This window comes from Phymastichus coffea, unplaced genomic scaffold (genome assembly GCF_024137745.1).
Source record: "Phymastichus coffea isolate CEN01 unplaced genomic scaffold, Cenicafe_Pcof_1.1 PCOF00019, whole genome shotgun sequence".
Taxonomy (NCBI): domain Eukaryota; kingdom Metazoa; phylum Arthropoda; class Insecta; order Hymenoptera; family Eulophidae; genus Phymastichus; species Phymastichus coffea.
In genome coordinates this window covers 4783309-4810439 of record NW_026706830.1, presented here as the reverse complement: position 1 = coordinate 4810439, position 27131 = coordinate 4783309, and the positions used below count along the sequence as shown (strand labels likewise).

General features: G+C 42.4%; 1 protein-coding gene across 1 annotated transcript in view; it reads right to left on the bottom strand.

Moving 5' to 3' along the window:
• Positions 1–27131, bottom strand: part of LOC131675344 (disintegrin and metalloproteinase domain-containing protein 11) — a 2271363-nt gene that overhangs the window by 538072 nt on the left and 1706160 nt on the right. The window contains exon 14 of the mRNA XM_058954276.1: positions 21045–21349. Within this exon, the coding sequence (XP_058810259.1) occupies positions 21045–21349 (305 nt within the window). The remainder of the gene's footprint in view (positions 1–21044; positions 21350–27131) is intronic.

The following is a 27131-nucleotide window of genomic DNA, read 5'->3' as shown; positions in this document are numbered from 1 at the left end:
GGGCCCTTGCGAAATCGTACAACAGCTCGGCAAAAATACATATAAACTAAGATATAAGGGCAAAATATTAAAAAGCCATTGGCACGCGAGCGACTTATATGTATACCACCCCAACGCTACAACGAACACAGGAAACGCCAACATCAACCTACAGAAGAAAGACACTGAATCAACGCTAAACCTCCCAGCAAAGCAGCCCCCAGCAGAGAAAAAAAAAAGGGGAAGACCACGGAAATTACAGCCGCCATAGCACCATAACAACAAAAAAAAGCATTCCGGCGCAACAACCTACATCGGCGCTGAAAGAAAAAACATGCGCGCAAGCACACGCACACGCTACAAAACAAAGTTTTTAAAACGCCCGGCGCAGGCAAAGGCGCATACGGCCAAGATAGCCAAAACAAGTCTCGATAGGCCCAGCCACGAGAAAAGGCCGCCGCTGCCTCCCTCTCAACCAACATACACCCACAGGCGTGCAACAGCACATAAGCGCCAAGGGGCAAGAGAGAGACAGACAGAGCCCCCTCCACTAGACGCGCCTAAAGAAAGCGCGCGCCGGCAGAAAGTCGTAGCCAGCACTCAAAGCAATCGGCAGCAAGCTGCATTGGCACAACCCCGTGATTACACATCAAGTTCGAAGTTCTAAAAGTGCACATTACAGTTACACGTTACAGTGGCAGCACATACGGTTAGTGGCAGTACTTACGGTGGCAAAATCAGGAAGTGCACATAAAAGTGAAGTGAAGCAAGTGTCAGTGCAGTAAAAATAAAAGCACAGCAGTAGCGCGCGCACGTGCAAATCAGCGCAGACAATGGCGAATGACGGCGAAGCTGCGAGACAGACCCGCGACATGGAGGACCTATACAAAGGCTCCAACGCTGGTCGCCTTTCGCCCGATCATCAGCGCGCACAACAACCAGCGGCACGCAAACATCACCCGCCGGGACGGGCATGAAGAAAGCACCGGCAGACACAGCAGCCGCCAGCACACAGACAAGACTCATCCGCGTCCGCGAAGCCGGCACGCAGACGAGCACGCGCGCGGAGGAGCGACAACAAGCGCACACGCACCGAGACACCGTGCGCTACACAGAGATAGGCACAATCTCGTTGCCAGAATTTGCCGATTTTAAATTGCCGGAGCCGACAGAGGAAAAGAAAAAAGAAATGCAACGGGACAAACAGCTCACAAAAAAGAACAAAGCCGAGGAGGAACGCCGAGAGGCAACCGAGCAGGCGCGCCAACAAGAAGTGGCTGATAAAGAAGAGAGGCAACGCAGGGAAAAAGCTCGTGCCAGAGCAGTGCCAGCCGAGAGCCAACTCGCGTGGCGAGCACATTTCTTCCGCGCAAATCACTCGATTGAAGTAGCGCGGAAGAAGCTCAAACAAAAGCAGCTGTGCTAGGACGCAGCGAAAATGGCAGTGCCAGAGAGATTGCGGCCGGAAGTGTCGCGCTGCCTACGACAATACATAGCCACACATGAGGAGATAGAGGAGCAGATCGACGCAAGAGCGATCACCGAAACCATCGAGCTCCTGCAACACCAAGCCGAGGTAATAGCGAAGCAAATGGCAGAAGAGACCAAACGCAGCACAACACAGCAACACAGCGCAGCTCAGCAGCACAGCGCAGTACAGCAGCACAACAGCACAGCGCAGCACAACAGCACAGCGCAGCACAACAGCATAGCGCAGCACAACAGCACAGCGCAGCACAGCAGCACAGTGCAGCACAACAGCACATCAGCACAACGCAATGCAGCAACTGTACAGCACAGCGACATTGCAGCACAGCGAAACAACATAACAACATCAGCACGGCAATACCCGCAACAACGAACCGTGAGCGAGGTATTGCCACGTCCACGACCGACACCAAGCACAGTGGCCGAGAAAGGATTACCCGACCAGACGAACGAGCACCGCAGTGGAAATCCGAGAAGGATGTTTTACGAAAACAAGTACGACGTCCCTGGGATGGAGAATCTGCGGGACTTACTAACTAAGAAGTTGGTAAGCAAACAGTGGCACCCGCAGAATGAAGATCAACGGGAGTTGCTAAGAAGAGCACACCGTAAAGAATATGAAGGAAGGATGCTACGCGCACAGAAAAATAAATAAATAAGGAAGTGTTAGTGTCAGTGTTAGCCAAAAATACGTTTTTTTTGTGTATTTTGAATGGGAGATGGCCGTCAAGAGGCAATCAACAACATGAACAGTTTTCGTGTTTTTCTTTTCTTTAAGTTATTTTTTTTCTTTTTCTTTTTTTTCTTTTTCTTTTTTTTCTCCCTATTCTTTATAAAGTTATATAAAATATATTATTATTTATAGAATTATCTCATTATTTATAGAATGATATTATTATTTATAAAAAAAAAACTGAACCTACTTTACTTTATAAGCATTTTTTTTTTCTTTGTATACCATCTTGCGCCACAACAAAAATATGTATCAACAGCGACAAAAAATTACCTTTTTATTTTTTTTCAAATTATGTTAATTAATTACATTATTTTTTGTAATTACTATTATCACCATTATATATTATATATTTATTATTCCATAGTCATAGCACTGACTTCAAGTTATAAGTATTAAGTCAAAAATGTACAAGTTAAAGTATATCAAAATAAATAGAAATAATATCAATGCACATGGTACGAATTAATTTAAAAATAATAAATAAACATAATGAATGTGTACACGCCCCATACAAGCCCTTAGAGAGAAAGAGAGAGTAACACGATGTGTTACAGGAATTATACCGCGTTTTAATACTCATAATTTCAAAATAACTATTACTTTTGCCACAATGTACAGTTTCTCTTTTCCTTCATAAATTATACGTACACATACCATCTTCATTTCATTTTTTTATCAGCAAGTGATATACATATATTTTTTTTTGCTATATTTTATCGCCTCTTAAAATAAGCCTCGTGTGCAAGAGGGTACGTTATACCACATTCAGGTACACGGCAACACAAGCCACCCAACACAGCCATACCCTTGCACACACAGCTGAAAAAAGGGTAAGAGTGTACGTAACACATGGTGCAGGCATTCCTACATCTCGTGTGCACGAAAACCTCGGGTTTTCGATTACGGCGGGGGCAGTGTAACGTGGTAAGCGATAGCTTACGACGTCACACATATTAATATCACAGACAAGCGTCAGGAGCCGCGCACACGAGCTGCTGACGAACTTACCACCTGTACAGAGAGAGAGAGAGAGAGAGCTAGGACCGAAGAGAAGGCAGCGCGCTCGCGACTATCAAGCACACATAGGTAATCACGAAGCGCGAATTAGAAACAGAGTGGGGGGCGGCGAAGATATCGGCTGCCGAATATCACACGAGCGAGGCCCCGTGGCTTTTTCGCTCCGTTCGCGGCACGCGACGCATCTTCCGCGATAGCACCGAAGACTCGTCGCTCGCGCGTGACCTTGACGACGAACGACCCTAATGAACGGCTTCACCGTCGGCCCAGCAAGCGCACGCGGCGAAGGCCCCTCCTGGCAGCGCATATCGAGGAGGTAAAATATCGGACGAGCGAGTGCAAACTGAGGGAAGGACCGCGATGTCCATCGCATAAGCGTAAGCTGTGCGAGAGTCGGCTCGGCGGAGCCGACTGGTTTTGTACATTAGCGAGGCGAGGCGAGCCGATGTGGAATTAGCGACACCCGCTGCGAAAGGTTGACGCGTGCCTCTGGCACTGTAGGAGTAACAATTCAATAAAGGGATATGGAAGTCAATTCCGGACCTCCTGGACGCTCGCACTCCTCTCCAATTGCATGTACATTACAGGTTTAAGCAGAAGTACGAACGCACGCCTCTCCGCGGGCAATCGCTAGCGCTGCGATTGTGTACACCTGAGCTAACCGGAACTCCTTCTGCGACGTGTGGTGCGATGCTAATTGTTGTCGACATTAGCTAGTCCGGGAGTACTAATACTATCGCACCGAGCACGTTACATAACTAGTAACCTCCTTGCTTGACTTCAACATGATATAAAAGAGGTGATATTAAAAAGTACACAAGCATTTCAAGAAACCAACTTTAGTTGGCTATAGAAGCATTTTTTGATACTCAAATCAATATAAATAAAGATAATCCTCTCATGCCATGCTCATATATTCTATTATTGCAATATAGATCAATTAAAAAAACTTTCATCAATATAAAACTGAAGATTATCAGTGTTTCAAACGGATTATTCTATTTGAACTGTTCGAGCCGCTTGCCCTATCAACAAAATATTGCCAGTCTCACTTAGCTTTCTTCTCGAAATATGGTCCACTGATGCGCTCGCTTCGTAAAAACAACTAGCTACCGAGAGTAAAATTTAATATCCTAACGGCTTGTAGCGTAGATGTACATGCTCTTTTTATTGTCGAAAGACCACTTTCTCAAAAACAAATACGCCATGAAGTATATGGCTTAAGCCTCTAGATTCCCGAATAGGCACGTCTGGGAAAAACACAAGTGCCTCGTCTCCAAAACTCATAAAGAAAGAATCAGCGCAGCCTTTACCTCCAGATAGCTCGGCCGCCTGCTCGACTACGCCGCTAAAACCGCTTACAACTGATGATTGACTCTTGACCAGGACCCAAAGGAAAATGGATGCTTTCCCACTCTATTTTTTCACCAAGCTTTTCACCAAAGACTTAGGATTGCAAGATACTTCCGTATAAGCATCTGACGCGACAAATTGATCCTCTATGGCTACATACCCCTGTACTTGTGATCCTTTTCTGTGTTGATTGAGCTCTGCAGCTCTAAATGCATCGGTGTATTATCTGAGCGTAACTTGTGTTATCTGTGCGCCCGTGTCTGATCCTAGTAGCGACTGTCACGAAGCTCAGTGCAGTTTCGTGGGGTGTTCTCGCTATCCGTATCCACACGAGATAGAAGCCGCTTCGAGAACCTATTATTTAGCGCTAGCAGTCACTCGTCCGTATCCGTCTTGGAGCGACGGTTATCCCCGTACTCAAGATGTTCGAGGCACTAAGCCGTGTGTGTTTTGAGTCTCTACACGGTCAGGACCGATCTATTATAATTAAGATAAGAAAGCTCTCAATGTGTGTGTATAACTCAAATGCATTCAACTAGTAAATATCAATAGCGTTGCGTCTTAATATAATTATTTCCTGCTCAAAGAATTATCATATTTTAGTATTATTAATTTCTTAACTTTAATTAACTTACAGCTTTTTCCTTTCAGTTCAGAGGGATTTTTATATCAATTTTTCTTCTTAATTAAGAGTCGCTTATTATCAAAATACTTGAATAAAATATAATATTGTTTACCTTAACTCCGACTCTTATTAGTTTAACACCTTGCACCACATATCCAATCTCTCTTTTACTGAATTCACAAACAACACATATTGTAATCGATTTCTTATATTTAATCTCCAATATTTTTTGATATTTAATTATAAATTAAACGTGCACTTCATCTAGTTAATCATGGAGGGGAAGTATAAAAATACAAAGAATATGATAATAAACTTAAGTTTGACGGTATAAGTTTTCCAATTGAGAGAAAAAAATTAAGAAATTTGAAAAACTGAACAATATATCAATAAATTTTTACATGCTTAGAAAATATAGTAAAAAGTTTGAATCATTTTCATGTCACGTAATAAAAGCAAAGCAAGATTAGCATGTTAATCTTTTATTAATTGAAGCAATTGAAATTATTAAATAAAACAACATAATTTATTATTGGCTTATTTAGAAATAGTATATAAGAATGCTGTAGAGATGGATCTATCAGATTTTTTATTAGCTTGTGACAGGGCTGATAGCGATGTTCGCTAACCCTGTGCGCGGCACTCTCCTCGCACGGATGTAGCGGCCGAGCGTGGCTATGGTTAACATAGCATTCATGCGCTCGTGTCGTTGCAGGGCCTGGAGAGGGGAGAGTGCGGCTGGCGGAGAAGACGGCGAGAGAAGAAGCGAGAGCGCGAAGAGCGTGAGAGAGAGCGAGAGAGGAAGAGGAATGGGCGAGAACGTGGAAAGTGCGGCTCGCGCCGCGAGAATGAGGAGAGTGGGAGAGATTGAGGACAGTTGGAGAGTGTCCGTACGTTAATGTGGTCACGGCGCGAGAGAAGCTAGACGACGCGCCAAGAGAGAGAAACCTCAGGACGAGAGAAAGTCTTTGTGTGGCGAGTCTCCGGCTGCTGTTTGAGCAGCCCCCCGGCGATCATCATCAGACGATCGAGGAGCCGATCCCGGCCGCCAGCTGCCAACCAGCCGCCGCCCGTGATCCGACGAGCCCCACTGCTGGCTGGACTGCGATTCCGCCGACGCCGGCTCTCCACCAGCGAGCCGCGGGAGGAGCTACTACTTTCTGCTTGATTTCGCGAATTTCTCTCTCACGTACCAGCTCTCGCCCGGTACGACGCCGCGAATTGAATTGTCGCGGTTGATAGTCGAGCGAATCCGCTCCTATGTATTCTACTCGTCGCGTATGATAGTTCAGCGACTACGCTCCTATTCGCCGCCTGCTGTCGCGTTCTGTGGTTTGAGCGGACGCGCTCACCATTGTACTTGTAAAAACCGTAGATGTAATTTCCGTTGGCGTAAGTAAAGGGATCGCCTCTTTGTATTTATTCCAACTCCTTCTATTCACCTTTCCCGTCATCGCGGTAGATTCATGCCCGTGGAAGTCAGCGCTGGCTTCCTTCACCGAAGTAGGACCCGTTAATAAATCGCAGGGGGCGATTTAATCCGTTAATAAATGGCATTGGCGCATTTGGCTGTATCTTGAGGATATTTTTTCCCCCCTTTGCAAGCTGAACAATTGAAATTAGCTAAAAGAAATTTAAACACAGTGAAAAAAGTATAAAAGATCATTCTTATTAAACTGATATAATAAAAAAACTATTACAAATGCTGATTTCAATGAAAACGTTGAAGTATTAACTGAATAAGGAGAGAAAAAGATCTTTCACAAAAGAAGTTAAGATCAATTGTCGCCATTTCTAACTAATTAATTCATGCTAATTATTAAATTTATGCTATCATCTTTCTATAAACTAGCTTGTTATTAAACATAATTAGATATCGACACTTCCAAATTTTACAAAATCAATTACAGATAAAAGCAGATTGCTCGATTGAAAAGTAAAGGTCCTTTCCTTGTCAGTATGTGAATAGTTTTGATCTAAATCATTTGAGTCAGTAATAACTTCTACTCGACAGAGGTGTGCGTTGTTAATTATTGAGAAATCTAGATCAATGTTGAACTCAAATTGCACGGCAGTATAAAAACGAACGAATGTATTTGTATTGTATAGAAATATATTGTACCTCTCGTTTTGTTCAACTATTTTTACCCCTTCATTATTCATATTACGGCAATTGTACATCTCGTTATGAGAATTAAAATCAGGAGGATGCATCGTTCATTGATTTTAGCGTTGCTTGCTAAATGTATTAAATGTGAACCTGATAAAATACTGAAACAGCGAGAGCAACTTCTTAGTGCAATCTCCGAGCTGAGTGCCAAAAACTCAGGCTGATGATAAAGGCTTCCCCTTAAACTTAAATTTGCGAATGGAGTTTCTATCTATTTCTACTGATATATTATTAGAATATCGGCAGTGTTAAGAATAAAATAGAACAATGTTTTAATAGTTTTCTCATTAACTCGCTACATTACACTATTATAATTCTTATCGAATCCTGATTGAATGGTTCAGTTGATAATGTTGTGTTATGAATACCGAGCTGTAAATACATCAGGAATGATCGAACATCTCTAATAGTGGTGAAACCAAAGGCGGAGAAATTCTTGTTTTGATCTGGGATGTCTGCTTACACTGCAGCTCGCGTTTTTTACACTCTTCCGAGTAAAATTGTTAAAACTTTAAAGTTTCATATGTTCTTTCAAAATGAACGTAGAGACGAACGGCAGCACATTTGAAAGCTCTTCCTGAGAGCTTTTAAATGGTATATATCACAAGTACAATCAAATGGTTTTTCTAATTATTTCAAAGGATTATTCATCGATGAAAATTTCGAAATTTTAAGTACATTTTGTCATCTCTTGCTAATTCTAGAGAAAAAATCGCAGAAAAATTTGGAACACGGGATTTTCTTTTTCTTTCCAAATCCTATCCTAATCGCTCATTAAAAATTTTTTACATTAAATATGACCCACGTCCAAGCATTTTTCTTGAAAATTTACGTTTTTTTTCAAATGTTCATAACTCTCTAAGTTCAAATCATAGAGGAAAGTGCACATGAAAGAAAATGTTCCTTTTTCTGTGTAGAATATTGTGAAATTTCTTCTATTTTTTTTCTCTTCTATTATTTTTAAATAATAACGCAAGTTTTTCATTTTTAATGAACGGAAAAAAAATACAAAAAAAATTAAAAAAAGTTTTTTTTTAAATGGGATTATAAAAGTAGATATTTATTGTTCTCGAGAAAACAAACATTTTTTCTCGAAGAAGTTTTTTTCTACGGTATCCACATTCGAAGATAAATGAACTTGAATATAGTGTGATTTAAAAAGGAAATCAGCGAAAAAAAATGAAAGCAATTTTAGATTGACTGGATAAAAGAAAATTTGTTGCACTCATTTTAAAGAGGAGGTAAATACCTATGCATTTCATTTTATTTTTTTAAAATCTGCAGGTTCCTTTAAAAGTTAAAAAGTGTTTTTTACGATTTGAAAAAAATGAAAATATTTTATCCAGTTTTTTAGTGTAAAAAAAGCTATTTTCAATCGTTTAAAAAAAAATGCAAAATATGAAAAGTATTGCTTTACTCTTTAATAGGAGCTCCCGCAAATTCACCCACGGCTATTTCCGAACGAGCTTCATAACTTTGAGTTTTTGATAATTTCAGTACAGGTCGGCCAAAAACTTATGCATGCAACTATAGATAGGATTTAGAAAGAGGAAGAAAATTTTGTGCTCAAAATTTTCCTGCGATTTTTTTCCTAGAATTGGCAAAAGATGAAAAAAGTTCTTAAAATTTCGGAATTTCCATCGATGAATAATTGTTTTAAAAAAGTAAAAAAATCATTTGATTGTACTTGTGATATACGTACGTATTACAAAAGAGAGAAAATTAACTAACTCATCGCGCTTAGAAATCTATAGAAAACGCAACGCGAGTCACCCGCGATAAACTAACTTAGGCTATTTAGCTGAAAGAGAAAAAGTCGCCCGGCGAGGGATCGCCTGGACGATTGCTCTTTGAGCGATTTATTACCGGACCGTAATTAGAGTAGGTAGCCGGCGTGTGCACGCCTTGCTACCCGCCTAATATTTGAATTTACGCACAATGCCGTCGTAGAATACAGAGAGAAAGAGAGAGAGAGATAAATCTGCGAACTTGACCTTTGATGCTGGAGCGGGAGTCCTGGCTGCGCCGCACGATGTTGCAGGTCGTCGCTGGGCAACTTCTGCCGGCTTCCTGGGTAGCGTCCCGACTAGATGCAGGACCAAGTCGTCTTCTCCTTTCGGTTTCTTCTCTGCCCTTTGTCCTCGGCTGAATTTCTGACTTGTTCACCGCTGTCCGTCCACCATCTTGCTCCTATCGACTCGGAAAACCTTCTGACTCTGCCCTCGATTTACTACCGTCTGTATCGCTCGATTTTCCTCGCGATCTACAACTTCTTCGTCTCTTCTCTCCCCACTTGACCTACTTATTAGGCGGCGCGCGACCAAAACGCTAATTGGTTCGAAATGCGCGACTGCCTAATATTGCGTAGGGCACCACGCCCCCGACTACTTCTCTCTCTCTCTCTAACATCTCTATACACTCTGTGGCCAGCGTAACAGCTTCGGACCTGCTCGGCCCCGCTCGGCAATCTCCACCAGCTGAAACTGGACAAAAGGAACTTACCACTATTGTTGTCGCCCAAGCGACTCCAAATACCGGAGCCTGAGCGCTCGAACCTCTTCCACTTTAAGTGGAGGTGAGCTCAATCCGGATAGCCTACAGTCGGCGATCTCAACCGTCTTGGACACAGTTATCTTGGCGTTACGATCCACCGGCAGACTCGCGGATACCAGCGCCTGTTCTGTCCGCGCCGCGACCTCTACTCGCGCGGTGCTAGTCGTCCTGACTCCAGCTTGGTTTCCCTTTGCGACAAGTGTTCTACGCGAGCCTCTCCTTGTGCTTCTTACCGCACCTGTGTCGGGGTTTCTTCGCCATTGGCTCCCCGACGAAAGACTCGGGGCTAGCTATCTCTGGCCTCGCCTCAGGGACCCTTGACTCCGGCTCCACGGTTTCTGACCGCGAAGTCTGGAGTCCTACAGGAACACTGGAGCGTTCCCCAGCTCTTCCCTCCTCCATGAGTATTCTGCGCGCCTGGCCCGCCCTAAAGACACCGCGGCAGCGCGGACAGTCATGGACGAGGACGCCGAGTCGCCCGTAATTTCGGTATACCGGACGCGGATTAGGCGGCTCCCTGCAGGCCGACCTCGGATGTGACTTCGTTCTGCAATTAAAGCAGCGGAATGAGGGCACGTCCAACTCCAGATCCCAGGAGACCGGGGCCAGACCCTGCAGAAAACTACCTCGGACCAGGCGAAACCCTGTCTCATCCATCCAACAAGGAGGCGCTGAGGGGGAGGTTGAGCTTGCCGCTTGGGAAGACGTAAGAGATCGAACCGGCCTAAGAGCTGGTCGCACCGGTGCTGCCGGATCCTCTTTAGTCTTTCCGGCAGCAGTGCTCGTACCAATTGTCGAGGTTCTTCCTCCATCAGCCGCTAAAGTAACCGGTGGCTGGAGAGTGTTTGTAATAACAGCTCCATCCGCCGCTCGGAATGTTGTCGACGTCTGACTGGAGGACAGCCTCTCGAAATTACATGCAGAGAGGTTGAAACGCATGGAGCGCTTCCTCTTTCCCGCTTTTGACGAGCCTCAGCCTCCCTTTTCCGCTCATCCTCCAAATAACCGGCTGGAAGGAATCGCGCGGGCCTACCCCTGCGAACAAACTAGTACGTGGAGTTAGACCTCCGATGCGCGAGCGGCTTGTATGGGAAAGGAGCATGGACGTGCGGCGTCGGAGCTACTCGAGGTAGATCGCGAGCCGGTATCGTCTCTTCCTCGGAGTCGCTCGAGCTTAGCACCACCTCCAATATACTATTGATGGCATCTTGCAACAAGGGACTCCTGCTCCCTCTACCAATCGAAGCCCTCGTGCTTCGGCCCCTGTTCGTCGCTCTATCGGCGAGGTGGCCAGCCGCGGCGATCTCTCGCCTTGGCTGCTCGATTCCGCCTGCGGGAAGACAATTCCTTCTTTTGCCGCAATAACTCCCGACTTTTCCGATGCCTCGCGGATGCAAAGCGTCGTAAGCCAAAACGCCGCGCTCCGACGTACCGCTTCATCCCAGGTACGCGTTGGCGCTGCGAGCTGGATTATCGAGCCATGTTGTGTTGCAACGCGTGGAAAACGACTTGGTAATTGTTGCAGTTAGGCGCAACAGCCGCGTGTAAAGAACACTATGCCGTAACTCTCTCTCTCTCGCTCGCTCGCTGGCTAGCTGCCTCTCTTACGCGTCGATGTATATGTGTACTGGCGCAAATTGCTCGCTTCGCCCTCCATTTCCAAGTAAAACCTGCTATATGTATTTTTGTTGTTGTCCATTGGCAATCTCGCAATCTCGCGCTCATACCTCCAATTTACATATGAAAACATTCACGCAGGCAACCAAAAGACCATCTATCCGTGGGGGCATCATTGATAATCTAATTATCCCTTGCGCGCTGAACGAAGCTAATTAATTCAGGTGCACGTGATTTTCATTCTTCTTTCTCTCTCTGTCTCTCTTTTTTCCTCTCGATCTGCCTTTCAAAAAGCACCAATTTGCATTCGAATGCCTCTACTAACTACACACACCTCTTGCGAGCTGATCACATTTGGAATTGCGCCATTGCATTGCGTCCTCTATCTGTGTGTTTGTTTTTATTTCGTGCCTTTTGCCGTCGAGGCGAATGGGAGATTTTCAGCAATTCACTGGTGCCGTGTGTATAACAGTCAAGTCGTCGACGGGCGGGAGGCAAGGAGGGGGCAAATTAATTTATATTTCGCGCTTCGGCCTGTGCGTCGTCGGCGCGATTTACGGCGTGGTATGGGAACGCTGCTACGCCGCCACTGAGAGAGAAAGAACGAGGCTTTACTTTGAATTTAAAGACCATTATAAGCAGTTTCTCTCGCGGCTGCGGCGGAACGTGCCGTAAAAAGATCATGCCCATTTCGATTACCCGTTAGCAATCATACCCCGCGTCGGAGGTGAGAGCAAAGTCAGCGGGAAAGGAATTTCCTTCGCCTTTCCGTCCTCGCCTCCACCGACCGACGTCCTGGCCAACTACGAGGTGCAAGAGGCAATGTCGGCGTCGTAAGAGGCCGCCTGCCCTAAGCTCAAAAGCGGGGCGCCGGACCTCGACACCTGGTCGACCTCCATCACCTCAGCAGCTTCGGAAGAATCTACCTGTGCGGTCGTGACGCCTGAAGGTACCTGGCCCTCGGCGATGTGAGAGATACAGCTCGAATCACCGGATTCAGTCATCATCACTTTCGACACTGCACTCGTTAAACCTTAAAAAAAAAGAAACAAACAAACAAACAAAAATTATCACACCTGAATCATCCCATAAACCTATTTCTTTACCTTTCGCGGAGGCACATAACGCTTAATTTCAGACACATGTACTCGAGTAGTACGATGTTTACTGTTTGTCGCTAACTCGTAGACCTCGGGCGAAAGCACTGAAATATTTTCAAACAGTCCGTCGAATTTCGGATAGAGTTTCTCGTTTTTACTATCCGCTGCGCTCGAAAGCGTATGCACCTTGCGCAAAACCAAATCACCTACCTGGAAAAGCATCTGACGCCTACCCTTATCGTAGTGTTTCTTTTGCTTTTCCTGAGCTTCATCAATATTCTTAGCTACCAGGTCGCGTAACGCATTTAATCGTGATAGTCTGTCTTCTCACGTCTTCGTATCTATCTTAACAATAAGGGCTTTTACCTCAGTCTCGCTTAAACTCTTTACCGGACGCGGATCCATACCAAAGATTAGAAACGCCGGCGATACCTTTGTAGACGCCTGAGTTGCCGTATTGATAGCATGACGAAATTTATGCAGGTACCTATCCCAGCTTCTGTGATCGGCATCTACAAACATCGCTATCATCGTTTTTAGCGTTCGATTTACACGCTCAACTGGGCCACTTTACTGATGATACGTAGGGCAAAATACGTGTTCGATACCGTATTTTCGCAACCTGTCTTGAAACACTTTGCTCCTATATGCCTTCGCATTATCACTAACGATATATTTCGGAGTTTCCCACTTAAATAGGACTAACTCCTCGCGCGCGGCAACAAGAGCAGGACCGTCCCCCGAACGTAGCGGTTTTAACTCGACCCACTTGGTTAAATAAGTCTTGAAAAACCACAAGGTATTTAAACCTATTTTTGCTACGGGGCAGCTCTGCACGTCAGTCGCTACCACGGCCCATGGCCTTTCTATTACGCGTTTATCGATTAGGCCTTGAGGCGCCTGCTGGACAACCTTGTACTTCTGACATTGAGAGCACTCATCTATGAACATTCTCACATCATACCACACTCCTGGCCAGTAATACTCACGAGCAATTCGATCGTAAGTCTTTTCACGGCCGAAATGTCCAGAGAACGGTTCGCAATGAGCGTCTCTCAACACCCTTTCTCGGTTCTCCAGCGGCACCACCATGCGCCATACCGGATCGAGTAAGTAACCGCGCATGAACCGATAGAGAATGTTATTCTCTACTCTCCAATTCTCGAATTTCTTCGGTCTTTGAAGAACGTCTTTCACGCGTTGTAGATACCAAGCATCCTGTATCTTATCAAATGCGCAAACCTCGAGTTCGTCCTCGAATTCTCGCGAAAGTGCGTCTGGCATATGGTGCAGCGTTCCCTTTCTATGTACTATTTCGCAATCTAGCTGCTGAAATTCTAGTATCCATCTTTCCAATCGACCTGTAAGCTCTCGTTTATTTAGGTTTCATATAGTGAGCGCACTATGATCCGTAACGATGACAAAGTGTGTGCCTTCTATATAAGGCCTAAACTTTTTTACCGCAAAAAGTACAGCCAAAAACTCGATTTCACTTACTGTGTAATTTCGCACGTGCGCGTTTAGCATCCGGCTGGCGGAGCACATGGGATGCTCGTCGTCGTCGAATACCTGAACCAAACACGTGCCAACCGCGAAGGAAGAGCTATCGCAGTGCAAGTAAAAGGGGCGCGTAAACTTAGGGCGCGCGAGTACCGGCGCCTCTGTTAATGCGCGCTTTAGTCTCTCAAATGCAACTTGCTGTTCTTCTTTCCATTCCCATGGATGGTCCTTTCGAATAAGCTTGGTCAACGGGACATTTATCTCACTCTCGTGTTCGATTAAACGCGCATACCATCCTACCATACCTAGGAAATGGCGTAATTGAGCTACGTTACTCGGTGCAGGATAGTCTACTATTGGCTTTACTTTGACCTCATCCGGACGTAAACCCTCACTATCTAATCTGTATCCTATATAGGTTACCTCGGTACAGAAGAAATCGGACTTTTCTAAGTTGATTTCTAGACCGACACTTACTAAACGCTTCAGAACTTTCTCTAGGCAAATCACATGGCTATCAAAATCTGTGCTAACTACCAACAAATCGTCAAGATACCAGAAAACGTGCGGCTCATACTCTGGACCGAAAAGTGCATCCATAAGTCGCATGAAAGTAGTTCATCAAACCGAACAGCATTCGCTCAAACTCCCATAGACCAAGACCTGGGACCATAAACGCTGTATATTGGTTGCTGTTCTCTGAAAGCGGAATTTGCCAAAACGCCGCTCGCAGATCTATTTTTGACAGGTAAACTGCTCCGCGTAACCTGTTCAAAATAGTATCAATGCTAGGCATTGGATACGCGTCCACTTTCGTAACCTTATTTACCGGCCTAAAATCAAGGCAGAACTTATAGCCGCCGTCTTGTTTACGTACTATTACCTACGCGCTACTCCACTGACTATTCGATGGCCTAATTATTTTCGCCTTCCATAATCGCATGGTTTCTGCCTGCGTGAATGCTAATATAGGAGGTGACATTCGGCGCAACGGCGTTTTTATCGAGTGCGCATCACCCACATTTATGACGTGCTCGATAACTTTTGTAACCGCCGGAGATTTATCAGGCTCCGGGACAATCCGGCGAACGAGCGCCAAGATTGTCTCTCATTGAGCCTTCTCGTAGCTACTTAAACCTGCGCATTCCGCAAAAACGTCTACCAATTTATTACCTTTTTTTGCTAACTGATACCAATCGCCTTGGTCGCCTGGCCGCCAAGCGCGATTATCGTAGCTAATGTTTATATCCCACGTAATTCAAAAGTCGGCTCCTAAAATCAAGTCATTCTTAAGTGTAGACACTACCGTCGCAATTAACCAATCCGCCCTACCGCCAGATTCAATACTTAACTTTAAGTCACCCTACGTTTGCGGCTTCTCGCCTGAGATACCCTGTACAAAAATCGTAGGCGGCTTTAACCGGTCCTTGAAACGTAAGCCAAGATTAGGTCCCACAACTGATACCTAAGCACCTGAATTTAGCAGCGCTGTATAAACCTCCCCGCCTATGTCGACCGTATAATAAAGAACCTATTCTCTACTACCGCAACTAACGCTGCATCTGATTCATTTACCGCTTGATTAGGTTTTTCTGAGTTACACTCAGACTTTCCCCTCACCAAAACTGAAGGTGCGTCGGAACCGACGACCGAACGACAACTCAACACATGATCAGCGAGTTCACCTTTATTTCGCGCGACCGCGATCTATGTTATAGCCTGCTCCGATAGGAGTGCAGCGCCTGAGCTCGCTTTACTATCACAACCGACAACCAAATCCTTACAATTTCATAAAGCGACAGCTTTATCCGAAGCCTGCCCCTTCGTGGGCGAAATAACCGGGTCTAACTACCTCTCATTTATGCATAACGATGGCCATTCTTTTTGCCTCGTTAAGTATTGTTCGGGCGGGCTACACATCGCACAAAATCTATCAAACCTATTCGTATCTCGCACATCCCTATCTGACAGAATTTTGCGTGAATTAACTTCTCGACTTTTCTGAAAAGTTTCCGTGCCTTGATGTAACGAGGCGCATTTATTTACCTGTTCAGATCCTTTACTGATCATACTAGGAAAACTCGTGTTCTCGTCACTCTGCACCCGAAAATCTTTCAATGTCGAGCTACTAAACTCGCCCTTAAACGTATTTCTAAATTCTACTGTTTCCTTGCTGCCTTTTTCAGGATTTTCATATTCTATAAATACTGCACGCTTGACTTTAGTCTTTGCTTTCAGATATTCCCTATTACCTCGTCTAAAAGAGGAGGAGCAAAACCGGCAGTTTTTGCTTTGTATTCGCCTTCTTCTTTTATCTCAACTCTATTTCCTCTACCTGAAGTGCCTTTGCTTTTTGGGCAAAGCACTTTCTCTACCTCAATAGCCCGCTCAATCCATTTTAGGCAGGAGTCATCGAGCAGTCGACGGCTCCCGGGCTGAGGTTTCCCTGCTTCACCTGGTTACAGGTAGGGCAAATTCTAAACACGTAATCGATTGTTCCACAAACCTGGCAATATAATATCGGCTCTAAAATTCGCGTCGGGCAGTTATTAGCATAATGCCCAGGTTGTCGGCAGTTATAACAAACTACCCGTAGATTAACCTGAGCTATCGGGCATTGCGCCCTCCTATGTCCCATCGCGTTGCAATTGAAACAAGCCTCCGTAAATGGCCTATTTGAATTGCTACCTCCCTGATTGCACTGCTGCGGGACTAGACTAGGGGCTACACCTGCAGCCGGAACCAACGAAGCCTGCGCGCTCTGACGAGCAGGCGTAGCTTCGTTCGCAGGCTGGTTTATTACCTGTGGCTGTTGCCTATCGGCAGTAGCCACGGCAACTTCACCGTTCTGCTTCTTGCCCTTTTTACCTAGCTTCTTGCTTCGCTGCTGCGCTTTCTTTTTAGGAGGTTCAACTGTTAAGACCTCGTCCATGGCATCGTTTAAACCATCGATGGTTTCAACCGATTTTTGCTTACCGGGAGACTTCTTCGTATCTGCGTACGCGGATTCCGGAATTAGTGTTAGAATCAGCCGCCAGCGGCTTTTGCTGTCTTTTCCAACCGCCCATGCAATCTTTGAGCACCATACCCGCTTCTTTAAAACTATTTAGATCAGAGATGGTCTTAGTTTCAAGATATCGCTTATATCTTGGATGTAGACCCTATATAATTATAGCTAACTGGCGTTTCACCGAAACCGGCGGATCAAAACGGCGCAAAATCGTCTGAAAAGCCGCAACATAGTCCGTAATTTTCTCATTCTCGCCCTGTGTCCTTTGACGCAATTCACTGTAAAGTTGTTCTCTATTTAATCGCCGACAGAATTCGCTAGAAAAACTCTTTTTAAAGTCTTTCAGCGTCTTCCACATACCATGATTAATTTCGTACCACGGACGCGCCTTATCGCGGAATGCGGTGCCTATTGCTATCAGCATTTCTTCATCCGAGATACCATAATAGCGCTGGCAATCGCTCAAGCTTGATAAAAAACTTAGTGCGTTTGTACTATCCTTACCGGAAAAACGAAGAGACCAGGCATTGAGTGCGCTTAGTCCATCCGCAGGTATACCATTTATATACTTGACTCTTGGAGGAGCACTCTCTTTGCTCGGTCTTTCCGCTTTTACTTGCCTAGTTTTCCGCGGCGATTTAACTTTATAAGTGTTGCAACTATCAGTGTCCGATAAACTCAAGCTTATGTCGCTTTCACTAATATTTTCTACCTGTCTCGCCTGCTTTTGTTTAGGTCGCCTTACACTAATTACGATTTTCTCGCCTATAATCAAATCTCCACCTAATGGAGCTGGTGTTCGCGTCTCTTCTTTAGTAGCTGCCCGTACCTCGCGCTTCCAGTCTTCAACCCACGAACTTACTCTAGGCGCGTGATATTTCGTGTTCGCCGATCTACTTGAATCGGCATAGAGGAACGTACTACCTGTCCTATTGTTTGGTGCGTTCGCGTGAGCCGATGGCTCAGTCGCAACCGCTGGTACGTTTAGCGCCTCATGGTCACCGAGCGGCTTGGCCAGAAGCGGCAATGAAGCTTGCTGCTCGGCTTGAGCCACTCTGCTGTGCATCGCCTCCCTTTCAACTCTAAAAACCGTGTTCTGCGACGTCTGTAACACCTTGCCGCACTTCATTCTCGCCTATATATCCAACGCGGTACTACTGTGAGGGACCCCCAAATCTGACTTATCGCACTAGTGCTTCGCTTACCTTGGTTTTGCGCGTCTTATTCGCGTGCGCGTTCGATCTTGGTGAACGAACCGCCATCGGTAACACGTCGTTAATACCGAGCGCAACTGCATTTTCGCCCGGTGGCCGAATTTGCTCACAAGGAGCGGCAACACCTGCTCTTGTTTGTGTGGTCTGCTCTTGTTCACATGGTAATTCGGCCGCCAAGGGCGCTGCAGCTACCGCAAACTCTTCGCCCAGGTTCGCGTTCGGCGCGCTGCTTACCGTTGTTTCTTGCTGTTCGTCGTACAGTTTCCGGGATTCGGCCTGACGCGAAATCGCCCAAGCGCAACGGTAGCTGCAAATTTGGCCGCTCTCTTAACAGCATATATCGTAAATACCAAGTTCGTAACTCTTTAAGATCACCGTGCAAGCTAATTTCGCGATAGCGCATTAATTCCAACACAGCAGCCGGTTTACTCGTAATTTCTTTGCATGCCCATCGCGTAATAATCTGCGCATAACTATCCTATCTCTACAGGCTAGCGAAATTATTTTTTCTGAAAACGGAAGTCTGTAAATTGACTACGAGGCGAGCTTATAGGGGCTAAACAAGTCTCGACCGATCCGTGTAACCTGACAACTTACTGACTAATTTCTTTCTAAGCTATAAGCCGGCAATAAATCGCCTTGCTTACGCCTATAGAAAAAAATTATAATGTATCAAAATTTACTTACCGTAATATTTGAATAGGCAGTTTTGTAAAATTCTTAAAACAAAGAAAAACTAAAACGAGACAAGAACGCATTCGCATCTAATGTCAAAGCGACTCAATGACGCACCGTGGTCACCTGACTCCGACACTAAGAAAGGTCACTAGCAACTGTCAACAAAGATTTCAAAATACTGAAGCTCGAAATTCTTTAGGCACACACTTTGCCCTTAGTTCACAAAGAAAACCAATTAACCGTTATTTCTAAAATTTATGACTCAACCGTTTCTCTCCTTTGTCTCTCAATTACCAGACCCACAAGGGATGCCATGTGGCAAAATTAGCACGTTGCCATCAATTCTTATTGCGCGGGTCAGTGAGGCGCTTTTTCTCACGGCAATTGAGGCAGAAAAGAGAGGAAAGGTCATAAAATAAATAACGCAACCTAAACGTAAATTCAACTTACGACTTATTATTATTTACGAATCTTCACATCAAAATATACGCGCATACTGTACAATCTAAAATTATAACTGACCGACTAATTGTCACCGCGACTAAATATTTTATCTGTATTCTTAGTCAAATAATCTTTTACGCACTTACTCTACTACAAAAATTACTTAAAATTACGCGAAACCGACATCGGATGAATTATCCGGCACATGAGCGCCTTGACAACCCATCGCCATCTTACTATATAACTGACATACAACAATTAAAGAGAACAACGCAAACTAAACTAACGCAACCATTAATGAGGGCACTAAACAGGTAGCCGGTAGCCTAAACACTAAGCACGTACGCGCCTTGTTACCTTTATTCAATGCACATTAATAACCGCTGCCGGAGAGAGAGAGAGACCGACAGAACAAACAGAAAACCTGACCTTGAGCAATTATACTCCTCGAGCCGACGCAGATTTTCCGGAATGGGCTGTTGCAGGAGCTGCTGATTGTTACCGCAGGTCCAGATGCTGCAAGGCAGATTTGGTCCTCATTACAGGCAGGCCGACTATTGTCGCCAACCGGGCTGTTGCAAGTGGCGATAAAGCTATCCGCCCGTTGAGCTGACAGGTCATTGCAGGTGGTGATGGTGTTGTCCGCTGACTGGGCTGATTGTCGCCACTGACCACGTTGTTGTAGGTGGTGTAGACCAACCTTGCGACCGTTTTACTAACTGACAATTCGACAGCTTTCCATCGCCTCAGTATCGTTAACTCTGCCTCTCATCCGTTCAAAACCTGCACTGCCTAACGCACGCATTTTTTTTCTCGCGCTAACCGTCTCGCGGCCGCTCAGCTGCGTTCGATTCCATCCCCTCTTGGCCTATATATTAGGTGGCACGCGACGCGCCGCTTATCGGTCACGCGTCGCACGCTTGCCTAACCCTGCATAGACCTAATACTAAATCTCTCTCTCTCTCTCCCTCTCTCTCTCTCTCTCTCTCTCTCTCTCTCTCTCTCTCTCTCTTTGCGTTCCTGAACTTCTTCTTGCGCTCAGTTCCACTGGCCCGTCCTTGGCGCTAAAACAAAAGGCCGAATGTTAGGCGCATACTTTAACCCATTAATGCGCCCAACGTTGGCCACCACGCCTTGCCGAGCGGAGAAGGAGGAAGAAACGCAGACGAGAAGCCAGCGCATGGCCTGCTCTCGTCACACATCCGATGGTAAAACTTTTTTCGTGAGACATTTAATCAACACTACTAAAAAGAGCATCCTCAAAAATGTAGAGAACACTGGTTTGTAAATTTTTTTTGTTAGAATTCATTGCATGGCAACTATTCAAACGTAACTCTCGCAAAAGCATCCTATCGGCGTTAAGAAGTTAAAGAAATTATTGTTAATTTTAGAAATTTTAATTTTCTCTACAACTCTCTGAAGTATTTTGATAGAATTAAAAAAAAATAATATTCCTCTAAAATATTTTTTTAATTTTATCTGAAATATAATTTTCATTAATTTGCATATTTTACTTCATAATTATGCTTTATCATTTTTTGATTAATATTAATAACTTACTTGGATTCACATTTAATGAAATGTCCTGAAACATCTGTACCACAATGCCCATTAATAGCACCTTTAGGATTAAACTGTTCAAAACACTCTTGATCAGCAGCTATTCCTCCATATCCCCAAATTTGTTCACACTGAAGATTTATAGATGGGCAAATTCCATTGAAACAAAATCCATCACCATGAGCGCAAATATGTCCATTTTTCTTATAAACATCCGTTGGACACTGGCCATTGTCACCAGTACAGAATTCAGGTAAATCACACTCATTTGTTGCTTCTCTACAGATAAAGCCACGTTGTTGCAACTAAAATAGGAAAGTTATCGATATATTTATTATATAATTTGATAAGTTGCCATATAAAATTTCTAACTGATGCTGTAAAGCTTAAGGTTAACCAATAGTAATTATACGAGGGGGGTATATATATATAATAAGTCTTTACAAAATCCAAGAGATAGCACTCGTCACGCTTAAATTATGATATTTGTGGCAAGCAATACTACTAACTAGATATCGTACAAAGTTTCAGCTCGATTCATTAAGTCGTTTTTTTGTGAGCGTTGGTTGAACAAAAAGTTATTGGTTTATTTGAAAAATGGAAAAAAACAGAATTTCGAGCAGTGATAAAACATTTTCATTTGAAAGGCCTTACACCAAAAGAAATCACAGTTGAGTTGGACGCCGTTCATGGAAAGTCTGCCCCTGTGTTTAAGACTGTTTACGAGGTGTGTTAAAAAAATAACGAGAATTTTCGTTTTATGAAAAAAATATTTATTTATTCATCTACATTAATGTTGTCGCCTTCAAAGTAGTCCCCTTCGGATACAATACACTTATGCCAACGCTTTTTCCAATCCTCGAAACACTTTTGAAACTCGATCTTTGTAATAGCTTTTAGCTCTTTCAGCGATTCGCTTTTAATGTCATCTATGCTTGTAAAACGACGGCCTTTTAATGTTCTCTTTATTTTTGGAAATAGAAAAAAGTCACATGGAGCCATATCTGGCGAATATGGAGGCTGAGGCATCGTTACAGTTTCGTTTTTGGCCAAAAATTCACGAACAAGCAATGAAGTGTGAGCAGGCGCATTATCGTGGTGCAAAAGCCATGAATTGTTTTGCCACAAATCCGGGCGTTTTTTTCGGATTGCTTCACGCAAACGACGTTGAACTTGTAGGTAGTACTGCTTATTGATTGTTTGACCTTGTGGCAAGAATTCATAATGCACTATGCCGTTAAAATTGAAGAACACAGTGAGCATAACCTTCACATTCGACCGCACTTGTCGAGCCTTTTTCGGTCTTGGCAATCCAGAATGCCTCGACTGGGACGATTGAGCCTTAGTTTCGACATCATATCCGTAAACCCATGTTTCGTCACCTGTTATAACACGTTTTAGTAGTTCTGCATCGTTATTGACTTCATTTAGCGACTCCTGAGCAACTTCCATTCGCCACTGTTTTTGTTCGAAATTCAACAATTTTGGAACGAATTTTGCTGCCACACGTTTCATACCCAAAACATTCGAAAAAATTTGATGGCATGAGCCAACTGATATGCCAACATCATCAGCGACTTCTCTGATTGTGATTTGGCGATCGTTCATAACCATTTCTTTCACTTTTTTCACGTTTTCATCGGTTGTTGATGTGCTTGGGCGTCCGGGTCGTTCGTCATCTTCAACGTTTTCGTGGCCATCTTGGAAACGCTTATACCACTCATAAATCCTTGCTTTACTCATAGCAGACTCACTATATGCCTTTGTTAACATTTGACAAACTTTACTACACTTTATTTCATTTTTTACGCAAAATTTAATACAAATTCTTTGATCCATTTTTTTTCACAAACGAAAATCGCCGAGCTCGAAAAACACGTCTAACGTTAGCGGCTGCCACTTAAAAAGTAAGCAATGAATATTGCTGAAAATTTTATCGTACTTCAGGGGCATGTGTACCAACATAATAAAAAAAACTTTTATACAAGCGGACTCTCCAAACCCGCGAAATTAAAAAATTCTCGTTACTTTTTGAACACACCTCGTATAACTGGATAAATGAATTTAAACGCGGCCGTACAACAACAAAAGATGAACCTCGTTCAGGACGCCCCGTAGAAGTGAGTACGCCCGAAATGGTCAACAAAACTAACGATATGGTGTTGAGTGATAGAAGATTAAAATTGTGAGAATTAGTTGAGGAAACAGGGATATCAAAGGGTACAATCATTTCAATTTTGCATGAAAAATTGGGGATGAAAAAAATATGAGCAAGGTGGGTGCCGCGTTTGCTCACTGTTGAAAACAAACGAACCCGCCTGGTCACCTCTGAGGTTCCATTGGCACGCATACGTCGTAATCCGAAAGACTTTTGGCGTCGACTCGTAACTGTAGACGAAATATGGGTACACCACTACACTCCTGAAATCAAAGAACAGTCCAAACAATGGATTACCGCAGGAGAACCAGCCCCAAAGAAGGCAAAGACAGTAAAGTCAGCTGGCAAGCTTATGACCACGGTTTTCTGGGATGCGTATGGAATCTTCTATATCGACTACTTGGAAAAGGGCTAGACGATCACTGGACAATATTATGCGTCATTATTAGGTTAGCTGAAAGAAAAAATCAGAGAAAAACAGGACGTTTAAAAAAAAAATTTTTTAAATTAAATATTAAATTATTATTTTTTATTTTTTATTTTTTAAATTTTTTTTAATATTTGAACAAAAAAATGCCTCTTTCTTCAAGACAATGCTCGAATTCACACGTGTGCAGTTTCGATGGCCAAAATTAATGATTTAAAGTTCGAATTAATTGACCATCCATCATATTCACCTGATTTGGCTCCCAGTGACTTTTTCTTATTTCATAACCTCAAAAAATGGCTTGTCGGACAACGATTCACGTCAAATGAAGAAGTCATCGCCGAAACAAATGCTTATTTTGAGGGTTTTCAGAAATCATATTTTTCTGATGGCTTAAAAAAACTGGAAGGCCGTTTAATAAAATGTATCGACCTTCAAGGAGATTATGTTGAAAAATAAAAAAACATTAAATACGCAAAACTTTTTTTTCCTTCTTTTTGTAAAGACTTATTGACCCTCCCTCGTACTAATATAACTTTGAAAGCTTCGTTTATAGATATTGTAAAGTATACGAGTCTTCTAGAGATAACATAAGCATAGTTAATATTTTTATTTGTAACAAACGTATGTACATTGATAGTTAGTACAAAACAATATATTTGTGTGTGCGTGTGTGTGTGTGTGTAGTCTTGTAAAACATCATTTATGATACACGCATAAGCCATTGCTTTATATTCATGACGTATATCTCTAAAAAAACTTTAAGGGGATTTTTTTTTGTGAGGATGAGGGTAAGGTAATTAACGACGAAAAAACCGAATTTTAAAGCAATGGTTTTTCATCCGTGGGGTCAATTGGGCTATTTACCGTTAAATCTATTTTTATTACAATCTGCATTAGTGTATTTTTTTTTAAATGCTACTTAAGGAACATGAATTTGACAATAAAAATACTGTTGAAACTAATGCGATGAACGTACGAAAGGCGATTCCAACATCTGACTTTCAAGAGTGTTTTAATAAGTGGAAATATCGATATGAGCGTCTTATTCAATCAAATGGGATTTATTTTGAGGGATGCCACTTCCAGGATGATGAATTAAATCAAGCGACGAGAAATCGAGGTAGATCGGATACTTTTGGGACAGACCTCGTATGTAAATAAAAAATTAATTTTTTTTTTGAACTTCAAACATCTAAAAAAATAATAAAGATAAAAAAGTTTGTAGATAGAGAAAAGTCGTCTTTTTACATGAAAAATAAACATTTTAAGTAAAATAAAAAATTCAAAAACCAATTTTTTCTTTACTTTTTTCATGGATTAAAAAAAATAAAAATTTACAATTCTATTGAAAAATGTTTTAATTTTATTAAATAATCATGATAATCATGATATACAAACTACTTACCACTAACAAATAAATAAACAAACAAGAGATAATGCAGTAAATAAATTAGTTTTTACAATAAAAGAAAAATATGTATAATTATTTTTATAAATAAATGAAAATATAATGAATAACTACATTTTTATATAAACGAAATTTTTTTTGCATCAAAGTGACAGCTTTTGCTTTTAAAAACGATTTATCTGAAATGCTCTTTGCATCCTTTTAATAAGTTCATTGAGAGTGGTTAATAATATTTTTTTTAATTTACTTTCTAGAGCGATCAACATCATAGAAGCAGAATTACAAACAATATTTCTAACTGCGCGATCTAGCTGTTCCTAAAGCGACTCAGTAGAATTCAAGTCTGGACTCTGTTTGTATCTTTTTTTTTTAATCCTATCGATTTTTATAAGATCTTAAATTTGTGACCCTGCGAAGAAACCCCACATCATTACAAATCCTCCTCCGTGATTAATGATTGTGATAATGAAATATGAACTTAGGAACTTTTTCCCCACCCTTCTTTTTACATAAACTTTTGTTCTACTTTCAAAAATCTTGAATTTGGACTCATCACTCTAAAGAACTCTTTTCCACTGATGAACTGCCCAACCTTTATGTTATTGCCCATTTCAATCTTTTTTTTACATTTACAGGTCTTAAAAGTGGCTTTTTAACAGACACTTGACCACCAAGTTCTTTTTTACAGTTTTCAGCGTACCATATATTCGTTGACTTTATTTGTTAGGCGTTCAGTAGCGAAAACAATTATTTCAGGCACTGCTGAACGTCTGTTCCGTAAAGACATTTGGATATATTTATCTTCGTTGGCAATTTATTTCCTCGAATAATATCTATTATGTCTGTTTCCGAAACAACTCGTTTCAATAAATTTAAAAAGTTTTATAATCTACAGTACGACTACTAATTTTCAATGTCTTGGATATAGCATTATTTTATAATATGAATTTATGAAGAAATATTACGCGATAAATTTTTTGATTTAATTATACATACTGTACAAAAAAAAATACACTAAATCTTATAGAAAATGTATTCACTGTAACTGGATAATTTTTTACATACTCGTATGTGTGATGTCCGGGTCACTCTTTCACGTACGTCTAAGACGAACGTTATCTTAGGTGCTCTTTTTGGTCTTCTGGTTTGCGTAATGACACCTGAACCGGGATAAGCAAATTGGAGAGAAAAATGCTTTTAACTTCGCGAGTCCCGATTGTTTGATTACTCTACTGCAAGACTTCCGGTAAGCCCCTTGACTCAATGGAATCAGGTCATACGCGTGAATATCTCAGACCTCGCTAATATATTCACATTGAAAAAAAAGATTCTTTTTAGAATGTGCCCTTGTCTTATGGCGCAATATTCTGACCATGCCGTAATATTCTGCTAAGACTTAATTGGTTCGTCTCCGTTGAGCTAAGGAAAGTGTAACGTCGAGCCGTTTATTATCAACAAAATTTTTTTTGAGTGCTTTTGCGTGTATACGCATTTAATACATGACTTAGATTTTAACTCTGTGAGTGAGAAAAAGGAGAGCATTCAGCTGAAGCGGCTAAAGGACACGTGAAAACACCCATCTCTTTGTCGCACACTTTCCGAATTTTACTCCGAAAGATCGTAAAGTTTTTTTTGAGTAGGTTTAGATATAGAGTAACGGAACCGCGGAATTCTGCCTGCATCCTGTTACACGATAGCTCCCAAAAGTTTCCACTTTTAGAAGCTAAAACTTTTACCATAGAGAAAAAATTTAATAATTATTTTTGTATAAATGAATTGAGACAATAACAGCACGATAGGAGAATTTCGCAGCTTCTTATAACCTCCCGCACACTTTTTGATTAAAGACGTAGTTTCCGCACAATTAACGAAAATATCCAAAAGTTTTTAAGCTATAAGTTGGAAAATTTAATAAATATTCAGAAAACAATTACATAAATGAACTATAGTATATTAGTCAAACATGCGACATAAATTAAAATTATGTTTGTAATAAATAAAATTGAATTTCAATAGATAAAATAATAAATACAAGTTTTTAACAATTTTCCTTTTATGTTCAAATATTTAAATTAATTGTGCAGAAATTAA